We start from the raw sequence: 23813 nt of genomic DNA on the forward strand, positions 1-23813 counted from the left end.
TGTAAAAAGAAAAATGAAATTTTTCTATCAGCGCCCCATGACGTATCGTACAGTCTCCAACGATTTATTCAACCAATCTTTCTGGCCTCCCGTCTATCTGCTACGAAGCACCACCAATGCCCAAGAAAAACAGCCTATTACTTAACGCATCCTCTTTAGGGCAGCGTTATTGGCAATCGGCTTATTTGTGGTTGTGCACCACTGCCAATGAAGTTTCAAAATATTATTTTAGAATTTAGCTTATTTGGGCAAGTAAATAGATGCCAGCAAATATTCCAAAACCACGGACCATTGAGAAGACTAGGGAGAACGGCGGGCACCCTAGTAGGACTTGCGTTCGGAATATCACCGTGTGGTCAGGGTTAAAGCACAACCAGCTGATCTGTGACAGCACAGCCTGGGCAAAGTGGAGTGATATTTTAGAAGCGTAAAGTGTGGCACCTCTGCCACACTCCGTGTGCTGTCGACGATGCGCGCGGCCGCACACCGACAACCAACATTTGTTGAATCGGCGGGCGCAAAGCTGATAATCAAGGGTGTGCGCGGCAGGGGCACGCAGTTTCGTTTGACGCAGAGCAAGTGCACAGAGGCCAAGTAAAACAAGCCATTAAAGTGTGAGATTTCTGTCCGTTTGGGCAATTTGAAATTTACAAACCGCTGATTTGTTTCAACTCAATTCTATGAAGGGGCACATTTCAAGGTTTCAAATAAATCGTTTAAAAGTGGTTGGAAGCGTTTATAACAAGAAGGCGCGCTGTTCTAATAACGGCACGGTTAGCTCAGAGCTTTTCCATATCTGGGCAACGAGAGCACTGGAAACTTTTCCTTGCCCCCCGTCTTTAAACCCGAGTCCCACCCAACGGAAGCGATCTCAGCCAATGGCACTTGGAGTGTCATCACGAGGCCAGCTGCTGTTGGGAGGTGGCCGACTGCCGTTGGGAGCAGGGCTGCCCTGCTATTGGCTGCAGAGGGCAGTGCCGTCAAAACAGCCTGGAATTTGAATTTGTGGGAGGGAAGGACGATCATTTCTTTGAGTGCCAACCGATGCTTTTCTGACACTTCTGTTCAACAACGACGACGACGTCGGGTTATACCGTCTCCAAATTTGAATCGCATCTCAAGACGCTTGACAAAAACGAAGAGCTACAAAAAGCACGAGTGGAGGGGGCGCGGTGGAGAAACGGCGGTTTTATGATCTGAATGTGGAAATTCGCGGAGCGGTGGTGCATCGTTTCATGCATTGTGCTATGAACCCTGCAGCCCGAGCTCGATTCCTGGCCAAGGCTAGCATCAGTGGCCGGTGGCATGCGATAATCTGAACTGTTTCTGGCTGGCGCCCTGCTTGATCAACCCGTGCAGACCAGAATGGTGAAGTATGGTCAAAAAAACTACCCTCCACAACTCGTGTGGCGTGGGGAGGCCTTCAATCATGAGTGGATTGCAACAAAACAGGCCACTTTAATACGTAACTTCATCCGAAATTGTATTTAACTACACAATGAGTGTACGCACTTTTGAGCTATTATCCATTTGAAAAATGTCTCTACGTTTTATCCCGAGTTTGTTTCCTGGCCACGGCAAAACCATCCCTTGGCGAGTAGCATCTGAAGCGGTCCTGGCTGCCGCACCTGCTTTACCAACCTGCACAGACCAGAGTGGTGAAGTATGGTCAAACTCTCCTCCACACCCAACACGCACGGAGCGGGGAGGCATTCACCCGGCAGAGTATTGACAAAGGGCAGGAGGTTACAGATTACTTTGTGGGAATGCTGACAGATGAAAACCAAGGTTACGGGTTGAAAACGAGCGCCGCTCTCTCTTTACCATATTCTACGCTACTTTTGAACCGCGCATTCCAGGGCACTTGCACAACATTCCACTGTCCACTGTTGTCCACTAGCACGGCGTCCCGTTCTCCGCTAGTGCCACATTCCAAGTCCGTATGCGCCACCTGTCCAGTGCTGGGCACACGACGGGCTGAATGCACCGAGTGCAATGTCGCGAACGCCCTTGACCACATCGCACGGGATGCACCCGATGATCTCGACAGATCTCGTCAGATCACGTTTGCACGGGGCGACGTGGTGGGCGGCGAGAGGACGGTGCAGCAATATATATTGTTGTACTATACTTCTACGCTGTAACGCCCGTGCTCCACGCCTGCTCCGACCCGCAACGCCGAGCGTGGGTGAAGTATGGTCGAAAGACCCTCACGAACCGCACGTGCGTGGGGAGGCCCTCATCCAGCAGTGGATTAGTGAAAGGGATATTCACGTGCAATGTCGTTAGGCCGAGCGTCCCGATTGGAAGGAAGGGTACTACGAGAGACGACGTGCTAAGAATAATTGAAGGTGTACTCAAGTCCACAATGGGTCCTGTCCTCCTGTCCGCCGCTCACAATTCACAATGGGTACAATGCCACTGGCGAAACTTTAAGAAGTAAAATCAATTGCAGCCATTCTCAATCCGTCAAGGGATAAAGGCATCTCGCGAAGAAGGTTTTTTATTCCACCGTATTTCACTACGCTGGCGAGTATAGGGCTGGTGACGGCGGGTGTGGGCAGGACAGGTTCTTATATCACTCGCCACTGATGTTTGCCGAGAATATAACTCGGGCCGCCGTGCGAAGGAATGCTTAACAACGTAAATTAGAACACATAGCCTGGGTACGATCAGGGCTTAATGTGAGCCGAGTCTGTTCCGAATGGAAATCCATAGGTTGCTTCCACAACCGGTACACCACATCAAGCACATCTCTCACGATGGCTGTGGCTACTACTAGTCACGTGCCACCTGCGTCAGCCTGCCACCAGCGACCAAGAACACATATCGGCATCCCGGCACACCACATCTCCCTTCTCCCGCACCTCTGATGAGCACGGCTGGCTACGTACGGTGCGAAAGACGTTCAACATACATACACATTAGGTATTAAACCTCTCGCTATGGCTGCGGTTACTGGCCACGTCCTACCCGAATGCAGTCGACTCGCGTACCGGAGAATTATTGATTGCGAATTCAAGCCCCGGTCTTTAAGCCCCGGTCGCAATTGCAGGGAAGGCTTTGGGGGCCCCGTTTCAGGGTTCACCCCTTGACAAGTGATCTCAGCACAGCCGTCAGCTGGCACGCGGTGCTATTCAGGACAAACACTGGCAGTGGTGAGATGGTGGTGGGATGGGGGGGGAACAACACGATCTGCTGCCATGGAAACTCGCATTTAGTAACAGAAACAATATGACTCCATGTGCGAAAAAACTAAAGAACCCCGGCGATTATTTCACGTTGACAGTAAAACACACAATCCACCCGGCGATTGTGTTGTCAAGTCACAGGCATAATGTACACATCTTGGCTTTGGGTGCATATCAACAATGCCTTATGTTCAATTTGGAACGTGTAATGAAAACTACGCGTGGTCTGCGATACATTCACCCACGGCAATCCACGTGCAATGGTATTAAACTCACAGTGTATTACAAATTCGGGTTTGGCACTTTTTTTCAATGCGTCAACTGCCTGCTGCCCGTGACCAAATGACCTGGAATGTGTTGAAGATCCGATGCGCGATGCGAGTGGGCGCATTCCGGCCGATTAGAATTCTACTGCCCTCTGATTCTCCCACATACCCACTCCCCCGCCTTCACCAACCCGTACGGTGATGTACGGCCAAAAACCCCCCCCCCTTCCGCCCACATAGCCTCACGGCATGGAGAGGCCCTCATCCAGCAGTGGAATGCACAAAAAGGGGGCTACGCAGGCGCCCGATGCGACGCGGTGCTGTACGCAGATAACGCGAGTGGTGGAGGCCGCCGTAATATTTTCTGAGCATGCCCGTTTTGAATTTCCTGCAACCACACCCTGGACCACGAAAACCTCATCACAACTGGCTGGAGCGGTTCCGTCAAAACTGGAACTGTTCCAGAAGCCCGGGGCAAACGAAAAAGTCGCAACGAAGGGAAGCGTGGCCCAAACCGCACGTGTGTTTACATCCTCCTTAGATGGAGCGATGCTCAAGAGAGGCACCAAAACGGTCGCACAACAGAGTACAATCCGGCTCGCTGGAGACGGTCAGATATGCGACGTTGTATACAGCAAGCCAGGCCGCTGGAACAAACCAAAAAAAACTGTCCACGCGGTTCCACGCCCGGCGCTCGTGCGGAAATTGACTTCGCTACCAAGCCCCGTTGATGGCAGCGTCCCTGAAATCGTAACCGTTCCAACAACGTCCACACCCATTGCCGATTAATCGTCTCCCTCATGGTACGCACAATTCACGCGCTGGCTAACGCGGACGGGGGAAATAGCGCGCGGTGCTACGCCGCTGCACCCGCACCCACCGAAGGCCAAATCCCACACCGCCTCACCACAATCGGGCCCTCTGTGCTCGCCTCTCGGAGGCCCCGCGGCAAAACAAAAAGAAACAAATGCCGCGTCCCCGTCAGCGCAAAACAACCCAACGCCGCCCGGCCTTTATAATTCCTCGCAGATAAAAAAAAAGCGAGGCAAAGCACACGTCATGCCGTCAAAGGCTGCTTGCCCCTGCTTGCATGTGGAGGTCTCGGTCGCATTCAACACGTGCCAGTTTTGACTAGAGCGAGTCAGTTCGGCAATAGTTGGTTATTGATGGACAAAACACTACAATAGGGCTTTGGATTACATGGGGATACCCAGTGGCGCGGTGGTTAGTGTACTGCGTTGCTTTAGACCCGGCAAACAGGGTTGGATTCCTGGACATGGCTAACAGCGGCGAGCTATAATGCGGTTGCTCCTTTGGGTTATTATTTATCACCAGCCAAGCCCATTGATCAGCCCCTTCTGGCTATAATGTGTCCGATGCCAGTTGTTTCCTTGAACAGACAATAGGATATCTCTGATGGGTGTGTGTGTTCCCTGATCCAAGTGTTCATCTTTCAGTATAAATCATCCGTCTCCTCTCAGTGTAATCCCAGATGCTTTGAACACTTTTCAAGACCTGGGTATGACACACCGATCGAAAGCCCTCCCTTTGCATGTACAACAGCACGCTGCATTTCATTTTCAAATTTTCATTTTCCAAAGGACACAATCCTGCTCTTTTCCACCTTTGTATTTCACAATTGTGATCCCAATCCGCATCACTAATTTTCCTTATGATAGTAATGTTTGTAAAGAGTAACTTACTTGTTTATTCAGGAAATAAGGAAAGCCGCAGTGTGCTCAAGGTCTCTTTAATCTGGCGGGTCCAGCTATGTTGGGTTTTAATTTTTGTATGTTTTCAGTCACACATGCGAGGGGGGGCAACGTTCTATCCCCGTACGGATGGAAACAGATGGAGGTTAGTCCACACTTGTTGTACCGCCTTCTCCTGGCGAGCCAGGGTTATGACACCTCGACGCACACAGGCAGGGAGTTTCACAAGACGTGCGATCAACCAACCCTCGCTGCCACCACAGTTCTGGATTACATGCCATGGGCAGAGCCGCCACCACCACCACCGCCACTGGACTGTATATTAATACATATTCTGCTGGGTTTTCCAGATACGTCCCTCCAACAATTGTTATAACATTTGTTTAGGCAAACTCGTTGCGTGCACAATAACAGCCCTCGTCCAATTATGTTGTACATGCCGGATAAGGGGCACATTTAATCCCGCGGAATTGTTTTTGTCACGCAACACAAGTAGCGCTCTCTGCGTGATGCGATAATTTTTTAAAGCGGTTCGGAGTGGGGTTGGGCCTGCGCGTTTGAGGCTGGGTATAATTGTCCCACATAAATAAAAAACTGAGTTGCCCTACATTGCTTTGGACCGCGCTCCTGTTCCGAAGCCTGGAATTATCCGAGCACGCAAATCAACGGAGCGGAGACGGCAAGATTAGTCGACTGCAAACGACTAATTTTGTGGTCGATTACTCGGGTCTCCTTTGGTGGACAACCCCACCATCCTTCCTCCCGAAAGAGGGAAACCCCCAACAAGCCACGCTCCAACGAGCCACGCCCCAACGTGATGCTGCCAATGACATCACCAACCCACCAAACCCACCCCCCCTACCCATCAGAAGTGGAAATATTTTTTTTCCCAAACTACTTAAGCGCTGATAATCGGTAAAATTGTAATAAATTAGTTAAATAAATTGGGTATCCCAGCTCTACAATAGAGCACCACACTGCTCAACATGGACGACCTTCCCAACCGTGAAAATGACCCCCCCCCCTAACACCTGGATCCGAGCCAGACGTTCTGCATGTTGCGATACGGTTGAAAACCCATTTGCTTTGTTTTGGTCTCTGGCAGCGGATGGGCAATTTGCAAGCGAGCCCACATTTACTCTTGTCAGACTAAAAGGAAGTGTTCGTAGTTTATCGTGGCGAATAAGGGATTTTTTTTTTTACACAAAGAGCGTCACTTGAAGAAATAATATTTTCCCGACGAGCAATTTCTGAGTAAATAAGTAGCTGAAATATTAATAATGCGTCTGGCCAGCATGTAAGAGTAGGCTAAATACCCTCGAGAGGCACTCTCTGTAGAGCTCGTTCGAGTGGAGGCCCTTCCACCAGCAGTGATGTGAGCCAGCAAATGCAGGGCTGCGCCTTAAAACATTAACACCGTAGTAATGTAACTTTACACATGCACAACTCAAAATCGTGTCCACCAAAAAACACAACCAGCTGTGTTTTGTGGTCATTCAAATTGTGCGGGCAGCACCATCCACATAAAGCCACAAGGCAGCACAATGCCACCAAATCCAAAGGGACATGTGCGTGATGATATCAGAAGCCTTGACCCCGAATTGCAAATGTCCACACAAGACTGTACACAAACTCCACCGGATTAGCATAGGCCGATAAACGGCCGGTGCAAAAACAAGGCACGACTTAAGGATTACCTCCCCGGACCGCTTGCTTGCGCAGCCAGGCGAAAAATTACAAGACTGGCAATCTAAAATGCTGCGCACCGTATTTGTTTAACTGCCCCAGATACAACACTTTTGTCCCCCCAGTCGATTTTGGTCGTAACATTTGAAACAAGATATGCGCATGTGTTTTTTTAAAAATGAATGTACACATCGGGAATAGCTTATCTAAAGGAAACTTTCCAGCGCCAATTCGGTTTAATAGCTGCAAATCTCCTTAGCGACGCTGTTCCCTTGCCCCGAACACAACCTCGCGGCTCAGCGAAGCTCAAAAAGTTTCTCCCCAACCACACGTCGCATGAGACCCATGTCTTGACGTGTCGTCTTGCATTCGGACGGCTGCACGCATGTTGGGCAACAGCTGGCCACAACAGCCGACTTGCTACAGCCATGGCTATGGAGACAGCCATAGAGTGACAACCACCTTGGGATTCATTTCATTATACGAGGGGCCTGCTATCTACATATTGTAGGCCTGTGCCCAGATATGAAAGAGTGTGATCATGCTAAAACCAGTCAGTACACTATGGATGGTATATATATATTTAATACACCTCATACCTGTTTCTAACCCAGGTCTCTCTTGGAAAAGAGCCTTGTAGTTTCAATGGAAATGTTAAGAATCAAAGCACTTTGTAAATCTTCTGATGGACAAAGGGCTCACCAAGACAAGTTGGTCAAGGGGAGTTGTTTGAGACATACTTTACCACGTTGATAAGCGTGGGTGGTTGGTGACCAGTTCAGGTATCACTCCCTACTGATGTTCGCCATGTCTGGGAATCAAACTCACGTCGCCCGGTTCACGGCACAGTGCACACTTTACGGCACCACTGCTCCACTCTATCAACATTATTAAGCCACATCTAAAAAAAAAAGTGTTTATCCATACTTTACCAAGTTGGTCAGTGCACGATTTGGTGAATGCCAGTACCCAGGACCGGTTCAGATATTACTCGCTACTGATGTTAGCTGTAATTGGGTAACAAACTTTAGGTCACCAGCTTCATGGCTACCCACTGCACCACCACTTCACCTCTAAAATTTGATATTTACACGTGGTTATGCCAGGTTGTAAACAACGTACTGCTATGAACAGCGGGGCATCATTCCGTGACGCCACATTCAGTGATCCAGGTCTACGTAAACCACGACTTTGTTGAGAACAGTTTAAAAAAAGAGTTTGCTTACACTGAACAGCACGTGACTTCACCCACGCAAGGTCAATTAGGGCCCTGGCTCCCAGAGGTTCTAAGCTTAGCAGCAGCCCCCCAAACTCGTTGGAATTTGCAGTCACTGTTCTGGCCTCTGTGCCTCTGTTTTCAAAGTCCATGGGTGCTCAGAACCAGGTCGTCGCCTGCAGGGAAAAGTGTTTTTTCAAACGACATCTGACCGTGGAGCAGATGGCGAGGCAGTCATCCTGAGGGCTGCATTTTGGTGGTGAACGCGTTTCCTATTACGGAACACGCTGTTTACAGAATACAACATTACGCACGCGAAACGGCACGCAAATACGGAACGTCCCATAACCGACCGCCAGATAACCCTTGCCCTCCCGTGACCAAACAACCGCCCATACCCAATGCAACCCTCACGCAAGATGCGACTGTCAATTCCTGCGGATGTCTGCACATCCGACCTTTTCACACATCCGCTTATAACCTTCGGATCCCAGCGAGTCGGATATGCGACCTTGTACGGTACACCGTGCAGTTCCACGCAGAGTCTATTGCTGCGTACACAGATTTGTCTGAGAGGGAGGGATGTAAAGTGTTTAACCGACTCTGTTATAATTTCCCCGTATTATTCTGATGTGCTGTTCGCTCTGAAGTTGAATTCCTCTGCCATTTGCCAACCCCAGCTTGGGCTGGACACACCTGCGATTCAAAGATTGAAAGCTCACATCAGATGTCCATGTCGATTAGTTATATCGGGTGCCACAGCATGTCCATCACACGGGTGATGTGTCAGACTCGGTACGCAATTCGCACACAAACCTGCAGCACACAAGTCGAACAACTCATGAGTACAGACGTAGGCACGCCAATACGTCGCACAGAAACTCCGACCACGTACTGCATATGGCCAATGAGCACGCACGTGATGAATGAACACACAGCAACATCACAGGCCAGAAAGTACAAAAAGTACACCACCACAATAACAACACAGTACAACAGAATATGCCACTGTACACAAAGTACAGCATATGGCCAGGGAGTGGGGTACACACGTAACATTGCAGTGAGGATGTCAAATACGAGACGACACGCAGTAGCAACACAGTACACAAACCACACTAAACTGTGCTGTAGTCAGTACACACAATGCAATATAGAGTGTTACACGAGCAGGACGTCACACTGAGAGTACACGTGTTAGCATACTTAAATACAGAGCGCACACAGAAGTGTACATTATTTTGTAAGTACAGTACTGTACTCCCAGAATATCAGTAAGAACACACACAGTGCAGATGGGAGTGCACACTTTTTAGAGTAACAGACGCATCACAAGACATTGTATTGAGTACACAGTACACAACAGACCACAGTATAGCAATAATTACACTTTACATGAATCAGTATTGAGTTCTAGTACAGCACACATCACACGGTGAACTCACAGACAACAGCAGTGTACATTCACATGGTACAATGCATCCGAGAGCACACACAGTACGAAACGTTGTCAGTGAGTACACAGTACAGGACATTATACCGCACATCAATGTGTACACAGCACACCACACTGTAGTGAGTACACACAGCACACTGTAGTCAGTACACACAGTACACACACTGTAGTGTGTACACACAGTACACACACTGTAGTTTGTACACACACTGTAGTGAGTACACACAGTACACACACTGTAGTGTGTACACACAGTACACACACTGTAGTGAGTACACACACTGTAGTGAGTACACACAGTACACACACTGTAGTGAGTACACACAGTACACTGTAGTCAGTACACACAGTACACACACTGTAGTGAGTACACACACTGTAGTGAGTACACACACTGTAGTGAGTACACACAGTACACTGTAGTGAGTACACACAGTACACACACTGTAGTGAGTACACACAGTACACCCACTGTAGTGAGTACACACAGTACACCCACTGTAGTGAGTGCACACAGTACATCACACTGTAGTGAGTACACACAGTACACCCACTGTAGTGAGTGCACACAGTACATCACACTGTAGTGAGTACATCACACTGTAGTGAGTACACACAGTACACCCACTGTAGTGAGTACACACAGTACACACACTGTAGTGAGTACACACAGTACACCCACTGTAGTGAGTACACACAGTACACTGTAGTGAGTGCACACAGTACACCCACTGTAGTGAGTGCACACAGTACATCACACTGTAGTGAGTACACACAGTACACACACTGTAGTGAGTACACACAGTACACCCACTGTAGTGAGTGCACACAGTACACACACTGTAGTGAGTACACACAGTACACTGTAGTGAGTGCACACAGTACACACACTGTAGTGAGTACACACAGTACACCCACTGTAGTGAGTACACACAGTACACCCACTGTAGTGAGTACACACAGTACACACACTGTAGTGAGTACACACAGTACACTGTAGTGAGTGCACACAGTACACCCACTGTAGTGAGTGCACACAGTACACCCACTGTAGTGAGTGCACACAGTACACACACTGTAGTGAGTACACACACTGTAGTGAGTACACACAGTACACCCACTGTAGTGAGTGCACACAGTACATCACACTGTAGTGAGTACATCACACTGTAGTGAGTACACACAGTACACACACTGTAGTGAGTACACACAGTACACACACTGTAGTGAGTACACACACTGTAGTGAGTACACACAGTACACTGTAGTGAGTACACACAGTACACACACTGTAGTGAGTACACACAGTACACCCACTGTAGTGAGTACACACAGTACACACACTGTAGTGAGTACATCACACTGTAGTGAGTACACACAGTACACCCACTGTAGTGAGTACACACAGTACATCACACTGTAGTGAGTACACACAGTACACTGTAGTGAGTACACACAGTACACCACACTGTAGTGTACACAGTACACCACACTGTAGTGAGTACACACAGTACACACACTGTAGTGAGTACATCACACTGTAGTGAGTACACACAGTACACCCACTGTAGTGAGTACACACAGTACATCACACTGTAGTGAGTACACACAGTACACTGTAGTGAGTACACACAGTACACCACACTGTAGTGTACACAGTACACCACACTGTAGTGAGTACACACAGTACACACACTGTAGTGAGTACACACAGTACACTGTAGTGAGTACACACAGTACACCCACTGTAGTGAGTACACACAGTACATCACACTGTAGTGAGTACACACAGTACACTGTAGTGAGTACACACAGTACACCACACTGTAGTGTACACAGTACACCACACTGTAGTGAGTACACACAGTACACACACTGTAGTGAGTACATCACACTGTAGTGAGTACACACAGTACACCCACTGTAGTGAGTACACACAGTACATCACACTGTAGTGAGTACACACAGTACACTGTAGTGAGTACACACAGTACACCACACTGTAGTGTACACAGTACACCACACTGTAGTGAGTACACACAGTACACACACTGTAGTGAGTACACACAGTACACTGTAGTGAGTACACACAGTACACCCACTGTAGTGAGTACACACAGTACATCACACTGTAGTGAGTACACACAGTACACTGTAGTGAGTACACACAGTACACCACACTGTAGTGTACACAGTACACCACACTGTAGTGAGTACACACAGTACACACACTGTAGTGAGTACACACAGTATACACACTTTAGTGTACACATAGTACACTGTAGTGAGTACACACAGTACACACACAGTAGTGCACACACAGTACACACACTTTAGTGTACACATAGTACACTGTAGTGAGTACACACAGTACACACACAGTAGTGCACACACAGTACACACACTGTAGTGTACACACAGTACACCACACTGTAGTGAGTACACAGTACACTGTAGTGAGTACACACAGTATACACTGTAGTGAGTACACACAGTACACACACTGTAGTGAGTGCACACAGTACACACACTGTAGTGAGTACACACATCACACTGTAGTGAGTACACACAGTACACTGTAGTGAGTACACATAGTACAGCAGGCAGCAACACGACTCACACCACCCATCATCACCGCAGTCTAGACGGACCCTAAACCTCTCTCGCCATGCACGTACAAATTTGGATTTCCTGTGGTCGCCCTCGTCTCCTGGAGCTCCACCACCACCTCCACCTCCTCCTCCTCCACCTCCTTTCTTCTTTCCTTTGTCCCGGCGGCTTGGCGAATCTCCCCGTGCGTGTGGCGGGACCTCCATGCTGGCCCCGGGGTCAGGTCACGGGCGAGAGGTCAGGGGTCAGGTCACGGGTCAGGCCGAGGCTCAGGGTCCGGGTCTTGCCCCCCCCCACCACCTCCAGGCGTCGCTCCCTCCGACTCGATCCTCTGTCAGTGGCGGCAGTAACGTGCCGACGACGACGACGACGTTGATGATCGAGGCGACATCGTCTGGCCGGCAATAGTCACCTCCTCCTCCTCCTCTCTCGTTCGCAGACGACGCAGACGATGGTCCACAGGAGGCTCTTCAACGAAGCCGCGAGGTCTTGTTCGAAACGCCTCTTCGACGATGGTGTTGATGATGTTGTTGATGAGCGATGAGGGTGAGCGGTGAGGGTGAGCGATTAAGAAGTGACTGGGTTAAACCACGGCTCCGCCCGAAACCCAGCCCAAGCCGCCCTTTCTCCCTTCGGCCTCGCTGCTGATGCTGCTTCTCCTACTGCTGCTACTGCTTCGTCTCCTCCTCCTGCTGCAGAAACTGTAAATGGAGACAGGAGAGGAGAGAGAGAGACAGAGAAGGAGGCCTCTCCCTGCCTTTCTCTTCTGTGGTATCGTCTCAGCAGCAGCAGCGGCGGCAGTGGTGGTGGTGGTGTTTCACCGCCATCGCGTTCACGTGGAGTCCGCGGGGCCGCCTCGCGCGGCAAATTCTTTGGTTGTCGGATTCAATTCCTCGCGCAGACGCGTGCGGGCGTCCGTGCGGGCGGGCGAATTTTTTTTATTTATTTTTTTATTTCACGGTGTTGTGTTCTCGATGCCAGCAGTCTGGTTCGGGAGGTTAGTGTCGACGAGAGAGTAAGTGGACTTCGGGAGAGTTCGTGGAGTTTTGTAAATCGCTCCCTTTGAATGATCGCGGACGACATCAGTGGTTTATTACTATACGGACCATAGACTTACTGCATTGCCCATAGACTTGCATTGGCAATATAATTGTATTGAATATAAACTCGCATTGCTCATAGACTAACATTGTCTTTAGACTTACATTGCCTCAAGACTAACTTTGTCCATAGACTAGCATTGTCAATAGACTTACATTGCCCATTCACTAATATTGCCCATAGGGGCCGTCCATAAATGACGTCACGCACCTAGGAGGGGGGTGGAGGTCAGACATTTGTGACGATGTGTGACGAGGGGGGGGGGTGAGGAATGTGACGTCACGTCAAAATGCGCAACTTTAAATAAATATAGAATTGTTATAACAACACTAATTTTGATAAATTGTCATTATTAACTATTTTATTATTTAAATTTACTAAGGTCACCGTTAATTTATTCCATGAAGGAGCATTTTGTTTCTCCATGGGAGAATGGAGAAGCATCAATTTAGATTTTTTTTAATTAATGATTGTTATTAAACATTTTGATTCTAATGATTCTACCAGGGCTTTTCATTCTGTGGAATGAATATGTGATTGTTATAATTGTACTCTACATTTTGCTTCTTTTTACTACAAAGTTTAAAGTATTTTTTTCTAGTTATAATTACTTTAAATATTTTATAATTAAAAGGCAATTTCAATATATTCTGAACATCCGCAGTTTTAGTTAGACGTTGAATATTTTCAAGTGAATTTTATGCTAAATTTCAGCTCTCCAACGCCTCCTTTTTAATACAACATCAGAGTGCAGCGCCACATTAAATACACACTACAATGACAATAGTTTAAAGCGATTTGAAGCATGTTTTAGTTTCAAAATGGAAATATGTTTTTTTTGGGGGGGGGGGGGGCAGAGCTTTGCGACGTCATATTTGAGGGGGGTCTGACTTTTTGTGACGCCGTGTAACGAGGGGGCGGGAGGGGGGTCAAAAATCGTCCAAATTCGCGTGACGTCATTTATGGACGGCTCCATAGACTTGCATTTCCCATTCACTAACATTGTCTATAGACTTACATTGCCCATATACTAACATTGTCTATAGACTTACATTGCCCATATACAAACATTGTCTATAGACTTGCATTTCCCATTCACTAACATTGCCCATAGACTAGCATTGCCCACGGACTATTCTGGAATTGCGTATGGCAGCAAATATGTTCAGGAAGTCGATGGCGATGTCGAGGGTGTGCTGCTGGCCACAGTGAGAGGGCGTCAGTGGGGAGAGTTTGTGTCGTTTTGCTGTTCCTCCGCCACAGTAGTTTGCGTTCCATAGCCACAATCGCCCAATTGTTTAACACATTTGTATACACTGTCCTAACAATGTGTCCTGAAAAGAAAACAAACATGTAAAAGGCGACGTTTCGGTCAATAGGCCTTCTTCACACTCACATATGTGTCAAACCCTTATCAGTGCCCTACCTAATTACAGACCAATTCAGAACGTATTGGTCACCCCGTGCCCTTATACATCTCAGCGTTCATCCTACAAAGTCCCATCAGAAGGGAGAAACACAAACAAATAGACGTGATTTGCTGTTTTTGCCCATATTGAAACGGCTGTACTCCGTATGGACCTGAAATTTCAATTTCCCTGTACAAGAATATGGGCCAAACCGTGTGGGCTGACAGGTATGCACTCATGTGCTATGAAGAAGGACCATTCCCGTAAACGTCGCCTATTATATATATTTACAATTCTCAGGCCAGAGTGTTATCGACAGATGTATTGAGTTTGTCCTCTGTGTACATTAGTAGGGTTACACTCATCGTGGTTTTGTTACATGACAGCGAACCGCGTGGGAAAAACCCGTAAATCTCCGAAAATACCGGCTTGTGGCACACGTGGTAATAATGCCAGCCAATAAACACGACGTTTTAACGAAGGGATGAAGCCACTGTGATAGTCAGCACACAGGGCCTGCGATAAAGAGGTGACAGTTTGGATTCCATCTCCCGGAACGGCAGGTGAATCAACGGGGGTCCATATTCTTCACCCGGAATGCGTGCAATCTCGTCAGATCTCGGAAGCTCAGCTGGTCTGAGCCTGGTTCGTGCTTCGATGGATGACTTGCATCGCACTGGGATTTGTGGCACACAGCGTGTTGGTGTACGGTGCTTTTTTCTGGAAGACTTTGCAGATTTTTCCTGGATTTTTCTGTTTGCGCGTAGTCACTTTAAGATGTTTTCTTGTTCATGTTTTTGTTTTTTGTTCGCTGCGGTTGCACCCGATTCAAGAGCCGAATGGCTCACAGGACTATGCCAAATAAATGAAATGAAACTAACCACCACCATGCACAGACAATAGACTGGGGATACTCGGTGGACGTCGTAATTAACTGTTGGATTGTACTCCTATGCTCCCACGTCTATGCTCTTCCCACCTTCACAAACCCGCACTTACCAGAGTGATACATTATGGCCAAATAACCCCCACGTACGGCTTGGGGAGGCCCTCATCCAGCAGTGGATTGACAATTATCAGGACTGTACGTGCACTGTTTATCGTCGCGATGTTTACACTCAAATTTAAGGCTGCATGGGCTAGAACAAGGCCAGGATTGACTGATTCGCATAATCGGTGTTGTCCGTTGCCGGGGGGAATCGAACTCGGGTCTTTGCAAGGTTCGTAGCGCGGTGCGCTAACCAATGCGCCACCACTCCGCATTCACACACGCGCGCACACCTGGGGGGGAGGGGGGAGCGCCGTGGGTGCCGACGTCACCAGCAATGCCGACACACCACATCTGCCAATCACACGCCAGCCAGATAAAAATAGATGTCAGCTTCTTGTGTGTTGTATTGTCCAAACGTTACGTACATTAAGTGATGTAGACAACACACATTGTGTACTATTTTGTTACGTGATGCGATATACACATTTCACCAGTGCCTTTTCCTAAGGATGCACTGCTCCCATCGTATAAATGTGGAATTTCCTCTCCTGGCTCAGGACAGTCGATGTTTTATGACTGCATACTGTACTGTACAGCGGCGTGGATATCCCATCCAGATCGGGGAAGCACGCTGGCAAACCGAGTGGACCCACGCAGACGTCAAGACATCTCATTCCAGACCCAAACATCGCATCTCATGGATTTCACATTTCTCCTCGAAGACCCTGGAGGAGCCATCAACTGCATCGAACAATAAAAAAGCCACAGCGATTTTAGCCATGCAACCCAAACTCTGGACCATATAGGAGACACGGAGCTAAAATAGACTCATATAGATACATAGAGACCCATCGAGACATACATGTATAGAGATACATCGAAACCCATAGATATACATAAATATACATTAAAGACAAGTTACAGTGCAATTCGGAATAGAATCAGTTTTTCATACTGGAGGAATCCGATGAGTTATAAAGCACTGTTTCACATTTGTCCGGTAGTTACACAGATGTCCAGTAGATGTCCAATTGCGGCCATGCAACACAAACTCTGGCCCATACAGTGAACCACTGTAGACTGCGCTCTCTCTCTCTCTCCCCTACAGCCCTCTCGTCGTGTCCAGCCGCGGACCTCGAAATTGGCATCGAACTCCTGCACATTGCTGCTGGCATACGCAAGAAGATAATAGTGGACTTGGCGTGGCGCTATGGGCTCTGGTGCTACCAATCAAACGGGACCCCACTCTCCCCACTCATTTCCCACCCCCGCTCCTTCTTCGTAGCACGGCGCTAGGACCCAGTCCGGTCCGCGCGTGGCCCCTGTCGCAGTTGCACCGACTGCGCTCTCGATAGCTGCGCCCCTGCTGACGGAAGTGACTTCCCAGTAAACACGCCAACGTTGCGCCAACCTTGGCGTGTGGTTGGAACTGTTGGACCAATGCTGACCCAACGTTGGTTCATCGTTACATGTTAATAGGTTGCGCAGCATAAAACAGAGAGCATGGGGGGGGGGGGGGGTCTTCATCCAACAGTGGGATTGTGCATGGATGCTGCTGCTGAAACATATTATTCATAAACACAATTTTGTAATTTCCACAAATCTGATATTTTGCTTGGTGGGTTGTTATTGGGCTGCACGTTTTGTGGTGGGACACCAATTGATTGGCCACGTGAAGGCCGCCACACATTTGAAGCCATTGGGTTTATATGAATAAATTAACCTCCCCTCCCCCTGAGGTATTCGCACCTGATTGGCTCACAAGTGATGACATCACATTCGTCTCTCTATTGAAGACCGAAACAGGAGGATTTCTCCACAATTCTGGATGTTGCCTGATGAGGCTGGTAGTAATTACTGGCGAAACGTCGTACTTGCATCGTAAATGTTACGGCTTTGGGGTCGTCCATAAATGACGTCACGCGATTTTGCCCGATTTTTGACCCCCCTCCCCCCCTCGTCACACGGCGTCGCAAAAAGTCAGACCCCTCCCTAAAATATGACGTCACAAAGCTCTGCCCCCCCCCCAAACCATAGTTCCATTTTGAAAATAAAACATGTTTCAAATCGCTTTAAACTATTGTCATTGTAGTGCGTATTTAATGTGGCGCTGCACTCTGATGTTGCAGGAGATAACACGTATTAAAAAGCCTATTTAATTAAGTGGAACGTGTTGTCTATATTCTTAGTTTTTTTCGGTAAAGTCACGTAGGTAAAAATTAAAATGAATAAAAGTAAAATAAAATAAAAATCACGACGTTTCGGAGGCAACACAAGCTTCCGTCTTCAGGTGGAACCGTCACAGCCACGACAGCTGTGACGGTTCCACCTGAAGACGGAAGCTTGTGTTGCCTCCGAAACGTCGTGATTTTTATTTTATTTTACTTTTATTCATTTTAATTTTTACCTACGTGACTTTACCGAAAAAAACTAAGAATATGAATCCTTGCAGTCACGAAAGCTTCAAATCTAGAAGTGTTGTCTATATTTATTCAAAGTTGCGCATTTGTATGTGACGTCACATTTCTCACCCCCCCCCCTCGTCACACATCGCCACAAATGTCTGACCCCCCGCCCCCCCCCCCCTCTAGGTGCGTGACGTCATTTATGGACGGCCCCTTTCCTCTCCAATACACCGGTGTGCTGAAATAGTAACTCATTGGCATGTTTTGTGTGTGTCGCGAAAGTCTGCGTGTTAAACGATGGAGGTGTTTGCACATTCGTTTATTGTCGGGGGCCGCACTTCAGGGGCCGCACTTCAGGCCACCAGGGGCCACATGTGGCCTGCGGCCCTTGCAATGTAGAACACTGCCGTATTATGGCCCTACAGCCCGTGATGGTGGGAGGCATGTTGTGCGAATGGAAACGTGAAGGACGCGTGGTTTGACTTGCATTGTCTCACATATTCGTGGCCCTCTAGCACCACCCCGTGGTATAAGAGGGGTACGTACCCGTAAACATTTGAGAATCAAATACTCAACACATTTATGAATAACACTGGGGCCTTATTAAAAGGGAAATTATAGAATGGGCGAAAGTTCGGGCTATTGCTATTCATATATGTGATATGAATACGGGCAGTTGCCCGAAACGTCGCCTATTACATATGTTTCCTTTCAAGGCCACAGTATTATTGACAAACGTGTTGAGTCTGCATGTTTACAAAAATCGGTTCAGATTTCTTTGACGTTTCATCCATGTGTAGCGCAGTGACATTCGAGACGATATTTGTAGAGGCACCTTCTTCATTGACCGCTCACGATCTCGCCCGCACACTCTCTACAGTCGCTAGCCTATGCACACCACTTGCCGTCTAACACCGACGGCGCTGACGGAGACAGCCAACAACTATCTCGCAGCGCAATATCGACGATGGCGACGAGACGACAGTAAAGACGAGACGCTCCAATCCCAGAACCGGCAGCCTCGAGCTCCCACTCTCGGCTCCTTTTATCCTCCCAGCGTGGCCTGGCTCCGCCCTGACCGTGCCTCCCTTCTCGAACCCACTAGTCGGTTCCAGGGGCTCCCCAAGTGGGCCCCTCCACAACCCTTTCCCCAGTTCCTCCATTCTGCCAACACAGCCGTGCATACTGTCACTCACTCGTGTATACAGTGAATACTGTCGTACACCGCAATTGACGTTTCTGGTCACCAGCCGGCGCTACTACACTACACATGCGTTCATTGTACAATGAGAATGACCGTAACACATGTATAATTGATCACGTAACATTGATTTAATTTAAAATCACCAACTTATTTTGTGGTTACGTTATTTCGCCAGGGCAATTGTGAACCACCGTTTTGAAACACTCCATTCAGTTTCTCCAACTATATACATCTCAAGAAAGCACTATTTTTTTTAGTCCATCGCCTCGATTGGCTTTCCGGACCAATATAATACAAGCAGAAATTTGTTGAAACAAGAAAACTCTGTATTCTTGGTTCTTTCGCTACAGTCACCTAGACAGACTTTACCGAAAGAACCGATCATATGAATCCCTGCAGTCACGAAAGTTTTCAGCGAGAAGAAAACTCTGGACCGGTTTCGCCCATCATCAGCAGACTTGTTGACCAGCCGCTCTGAGAATGCAAGACCACTTTACACTCAATATTGAACGCAATAAAAAGCAATACCGTTCTGACCTTCATAGGCGCTACGCGCTAACAAGCACTTACTCAAACAGTCTGGTTGGTGAAGGCTATTAACGGGGGATATTGTCTTTACTTAACATTGCGCAACATCCTCCCCCCCTTGGTCAATATTGTGTACTGCAGGTGTTGCCTATGGGAATTCCAGCCTCCTTTGAAGACATGGCATCCTCCGTAAAGACACTACAGTTCTTCATCAAACCGTTGATTCCCATGAAAATAAACAAGCTCAAGAAATCCGTTCAGTTGTTGAGTGAGTGTTTTGTTTATTGTGCTCGTGCACCGCTGCCAACGCAGCATCGCCACTTTCATTTGTTGAACATCGATTGCCAAACATTTACACTCACCGCGCAAATACCCCACGTCGTGATCGGCGACGGCCCAATGTGTCCCCAGCTACATCAATCATTCGTAGCCCGCCGCCACTGTCATCAAGCCAATACTCTGTTAACTCCACGTGTGCACACCACTCGTGCAGTACAATAACAACACAATTGGGAATTGTCATCACGAACCATGATCTCTCAACAGCTGGATGAAGGCCATTCCCAAACCGTTTCCCATCTCGCGATGTGTGACGCTCAAATACTGAATCTCTTTCGTCTTCAGCGGTAGAAGACGAATCCGTGTGTGCTCAATCCAAGTCGACACAATTCATGAATACTATCGACCTGGTCGATCCGGACGACGGCTAACTTCCAGCTCAACGGAGAGACCACGGAGAAGGCAACCAGAGGCCACGGGTGGAAGCCACGGGTGGGGAAAGTTCAGGGGCGAGGCCAGGAGTTTGGAACCATCTGCCGGATTCACGGTAGCAAGCGCCTCGACGAGAGATTCTAGAATCAACCTGCCACTCGCAACGTAACGTGCCAGACGGACCGTTTGTGACCCTTCTCGTGTTCCGTCTTCCAGCCTTAATCTCAACAACTGGCCACCACCACCACCATCATCATCCCGTCTAGCCTCCCGTCCTACCCAAGCGCACATTGACGTCTATCGACAGCCAAAACATTGCTCCGTCTCTAACCGACGTGTTGCGTTCTCTGTTAGAGGTGGATGCCTGAAACTAAAAATAAGCAAGAACCGTGGCTCGCCGACACCAGAGGGCGACGCCTCACCGCGGCTCATCACTGGGGGCTGCTCGTGCAATGTTCCGCGCGTGCGCACACGTGGACGCAGTCGTGGCTACACTGCTGCTGCACGTGGCTTGCTCTACGTAGTTCAGCAATGTGGAGGCAGCAGCGAGGGTTGATAGATCACCGCACGCGCACATGGTGAAACTCCCTTCCCGTGCGCGTCGCGGAGGTGCTTGCACCCTGGTTCGCCAGGAGAAGGCGGTACAGCAAGTTGACTAATCGCCATCTGTTTCTATCCGTACGGGGATGGAGCGTTCCCGCCCTCGCTAAAGGGGTTGGGTTTCTCCAGTTGCTGCGGTGTTTCTCCCGCGTGTATAATAAACACTGATTCATTGGCAGAGAGCATCTTAACATAACCACTTAATGCAGCAAGATCCTTCCGGCAAAGATTTTGACGACTGGGCGAGGCTCTTCTGGATAGCTGAGTAAATGGAAACAGAACGGGGTGCAATTCCTGCGGTAGCAATTCACAAAGAGGCATTGCTTCCACTGAGGGTGAAACCCTTTGGGGGGTAGCGTTGTGGGGGATGCGTTTGGGCCCGGCACATAAAAGTGAGATGCCATTAGAGATATACATAATAAATAAATGTGTAGTGAGGTGAGAGAGACATGAAGACACAGATAGGAATGTGGCTGAGAGAAGAGAAATGCAGACCAGATAGAGACCAGATATTCATTGGCTGTGCATGTTAATCGCCTTATGTATGGGACCTTCAGAGCATGTTTGTTTGCATGTTTTGCCACAAGTACGTGTGGATTTGATACCTTGCAATCGGTATCTATTTGGTGTTTCAACATCTTAACACCGTGCTTATTTGCCAGAAAGGGTAGCACCGGCTCGTTCGTATATTTTCATGAATCGCCTTGTAGTATTTGTTAGGATTTGAATTAGGTGATCCAAATTGATGCCCCCTTTATTTATTTTCCTGAGCCACTCGGGGGAACTAAGCTTTTGCTTGGCTTGCTTATCTATTTCCTTATTCCTCGGCATCGCCAATGAATGAGTGCAGTGCCAAACCCTGTGGACCTGGCAGCTACCTACACCCTGACACGCGGCCGGACTGCATTTGTTGTGGCCAGTACATTTAATTACTACGAGTGGACACCTCTTGTATTTACACTGCAACTGCCAAATTAAATTGCATGACAGGAGCGCCAGAGTGACATCTTTAAATTAGCTTTTTTTTTTATATGCGCGCTGGCCAGCATGAAGCCTTATCACCGCAACACAGGAACGTGCATTCCATAAAACTGAGGCATGGCATCTATGATTCCATTCCTCATCAGCGTACTCAAATTGCTTTGCTAAAACACACTATTTGATCTTAAAGAGATCATTTGTGCTCACATGGAAAGGCAGCGAATTAACTGCGAAGGGCGGTCGAATCGCTTTGAGAACAATATCACCGCCACGAATGTTTAGGGATTTCGGCAGGACGCCGCGCTGGAAATGACGCACGTAGCCAACCATGCTCATCCGAGGTGCGGCCGATGGTCAAGAGTAATGGCTGAGTGGAAGCCAAAGGATGGAACGTGCCAGGGAAGAGGACGAGCCACCGATGCGATGGAGCGATGGGCACGATCCCGAGGTGGATTATTGAATCGCGGAACCGCGAGAGATGGTAACGGCTTGGGCATACCTTCATCCAGCAGCGGATCGAGCACGACAACGGATAACGACTAATGCTCGGTTTACAACTACCGTGAATGAATATTTGCTTTTGAACAAAAATTCAGATGTTGCTTTCAGCACCTTTCGCGAGAGAAGTCACAACATCAACAACAGCAACAACGCACGTCTCTGAGCCCGACATCACCGTTGGCAGCCTCAGCTCCCAACTGCATCATTGAGAAAATAATTTCCGTCGAAAACGAGGGGTTTTCCTCCTCCTCCTCTTCTAACGGACGATCACTTGAGTTGCGGAGCGCACCGCGGGGCCAACGGCGGTGATTACAGTGGCGATGACATTCCACTCGGCTGGGAGAGAGGACCCCTATTTGTAACGGGTGGAGTGGGGGTCACACTTATGGGAGCGGCATTAAAGGGGCCGTTTTTTATTTTCTCTTTTTCATCTCGTTCACCCGAAGGCACCGACAATTGGTGTCGTTGGGAACGCCGGAGAGGCGCGTGTGCGTTGATGACGAGTTGCGACTATCGGTGTCACTCCGCTCACTTTGAGTCAAGGAGCGAGCGAGCGGCGTGTGGCTCTCTCTCTCTGCTCCGTGACTCTCTCCTCGTCCGAGCTGTCCGAGGGAAGGAGGCCGTAGATTTGCCACCGCTTTAGGTTAGACACAACAGACGCCGCTCGGGGCATCTGCTCTCACGGCACGTACAGGTGCAGCCGAGAAAAGTCTGCGGGTTTCAACGCAGTGGAACACAAGGTCTGAAGTTCACAGCGCTGCGAACAATTGATTTTGATTTTTGTTTTTACTTTTACCACCAGCAGCCATTGCCAATGACTTTCTTGATGGTGAGCATTTTTTTTCTTTTAACCGTGGATTAGGGTTTTATTTTCATTCCGCAATAACCCAGTCGCGGTTACGTCACGTATGTTGAAATCCTTTGGCGCAGTACGCAGCCAGCCGTGATAATCGGAGGTAGAATAGCGACGGCGTGTGGCGGCAGCCGGAGGACGAGATTGCTCCCGTGAGGAACATCCCCGCGGAGATATTTGGTGAGAGTGTAGCCGACATGAATCGCTCACGGGACTCGAACTCTTTGAGAAAAATAACGTGTCTCTTCCAGCGACACGGGCAGGATACGTCGCGAGAGCGCACGGTGCTCGGTGGTCAATCGCAATGACGGAGCGGCAGCACAGGGATGGAACGCGCCCGCCAGTAAAGTTCCAACTCCCGCCCAGCTGCGTCGGTAGCTGCTGTTGAGTTA

At 48.6% G+C, this 23813-nt stretch overlaps 1 protein-coding gene across 1 annotated transcript in view; it reads right to left on the reverse strand.

Moving 5' to 3' along the window:
* The window catches only part of LOC144937514 (protein diaphanous homolog 2-like), a 79266-nt gene extending 66226 nt beyond the window's left edge, over positions 1–13040 (reverse strand). The window contains 1 exon segment of the mRNA XM_078864759.1: positions 12206–13040. Within this exon segment, the coding sequence (XP_078720885.1) occupies positions 12206–12343 (138 nt within the window). The 5' untranslated portion in view covers positions 12344–13040.
* Between the last annotated feature and the right edge of the window lie 10773 nt (positions 13041–23813).

This window comes from Lampetra fluviatilis, chromosome 19 (assembly GCF_964198595.1).
Source record: "Lampetra fluviatilis chromosome 19, kcLamFluv1.1, whole genome shotgun sequence".
NCBI classification, from domain to species: Eukaryota; Metazoa; Chordata; class Hyperoartia; order Petromyzontiformes; family Petromyzontidae; genus Lampetra; species Lampetra fluviatilis.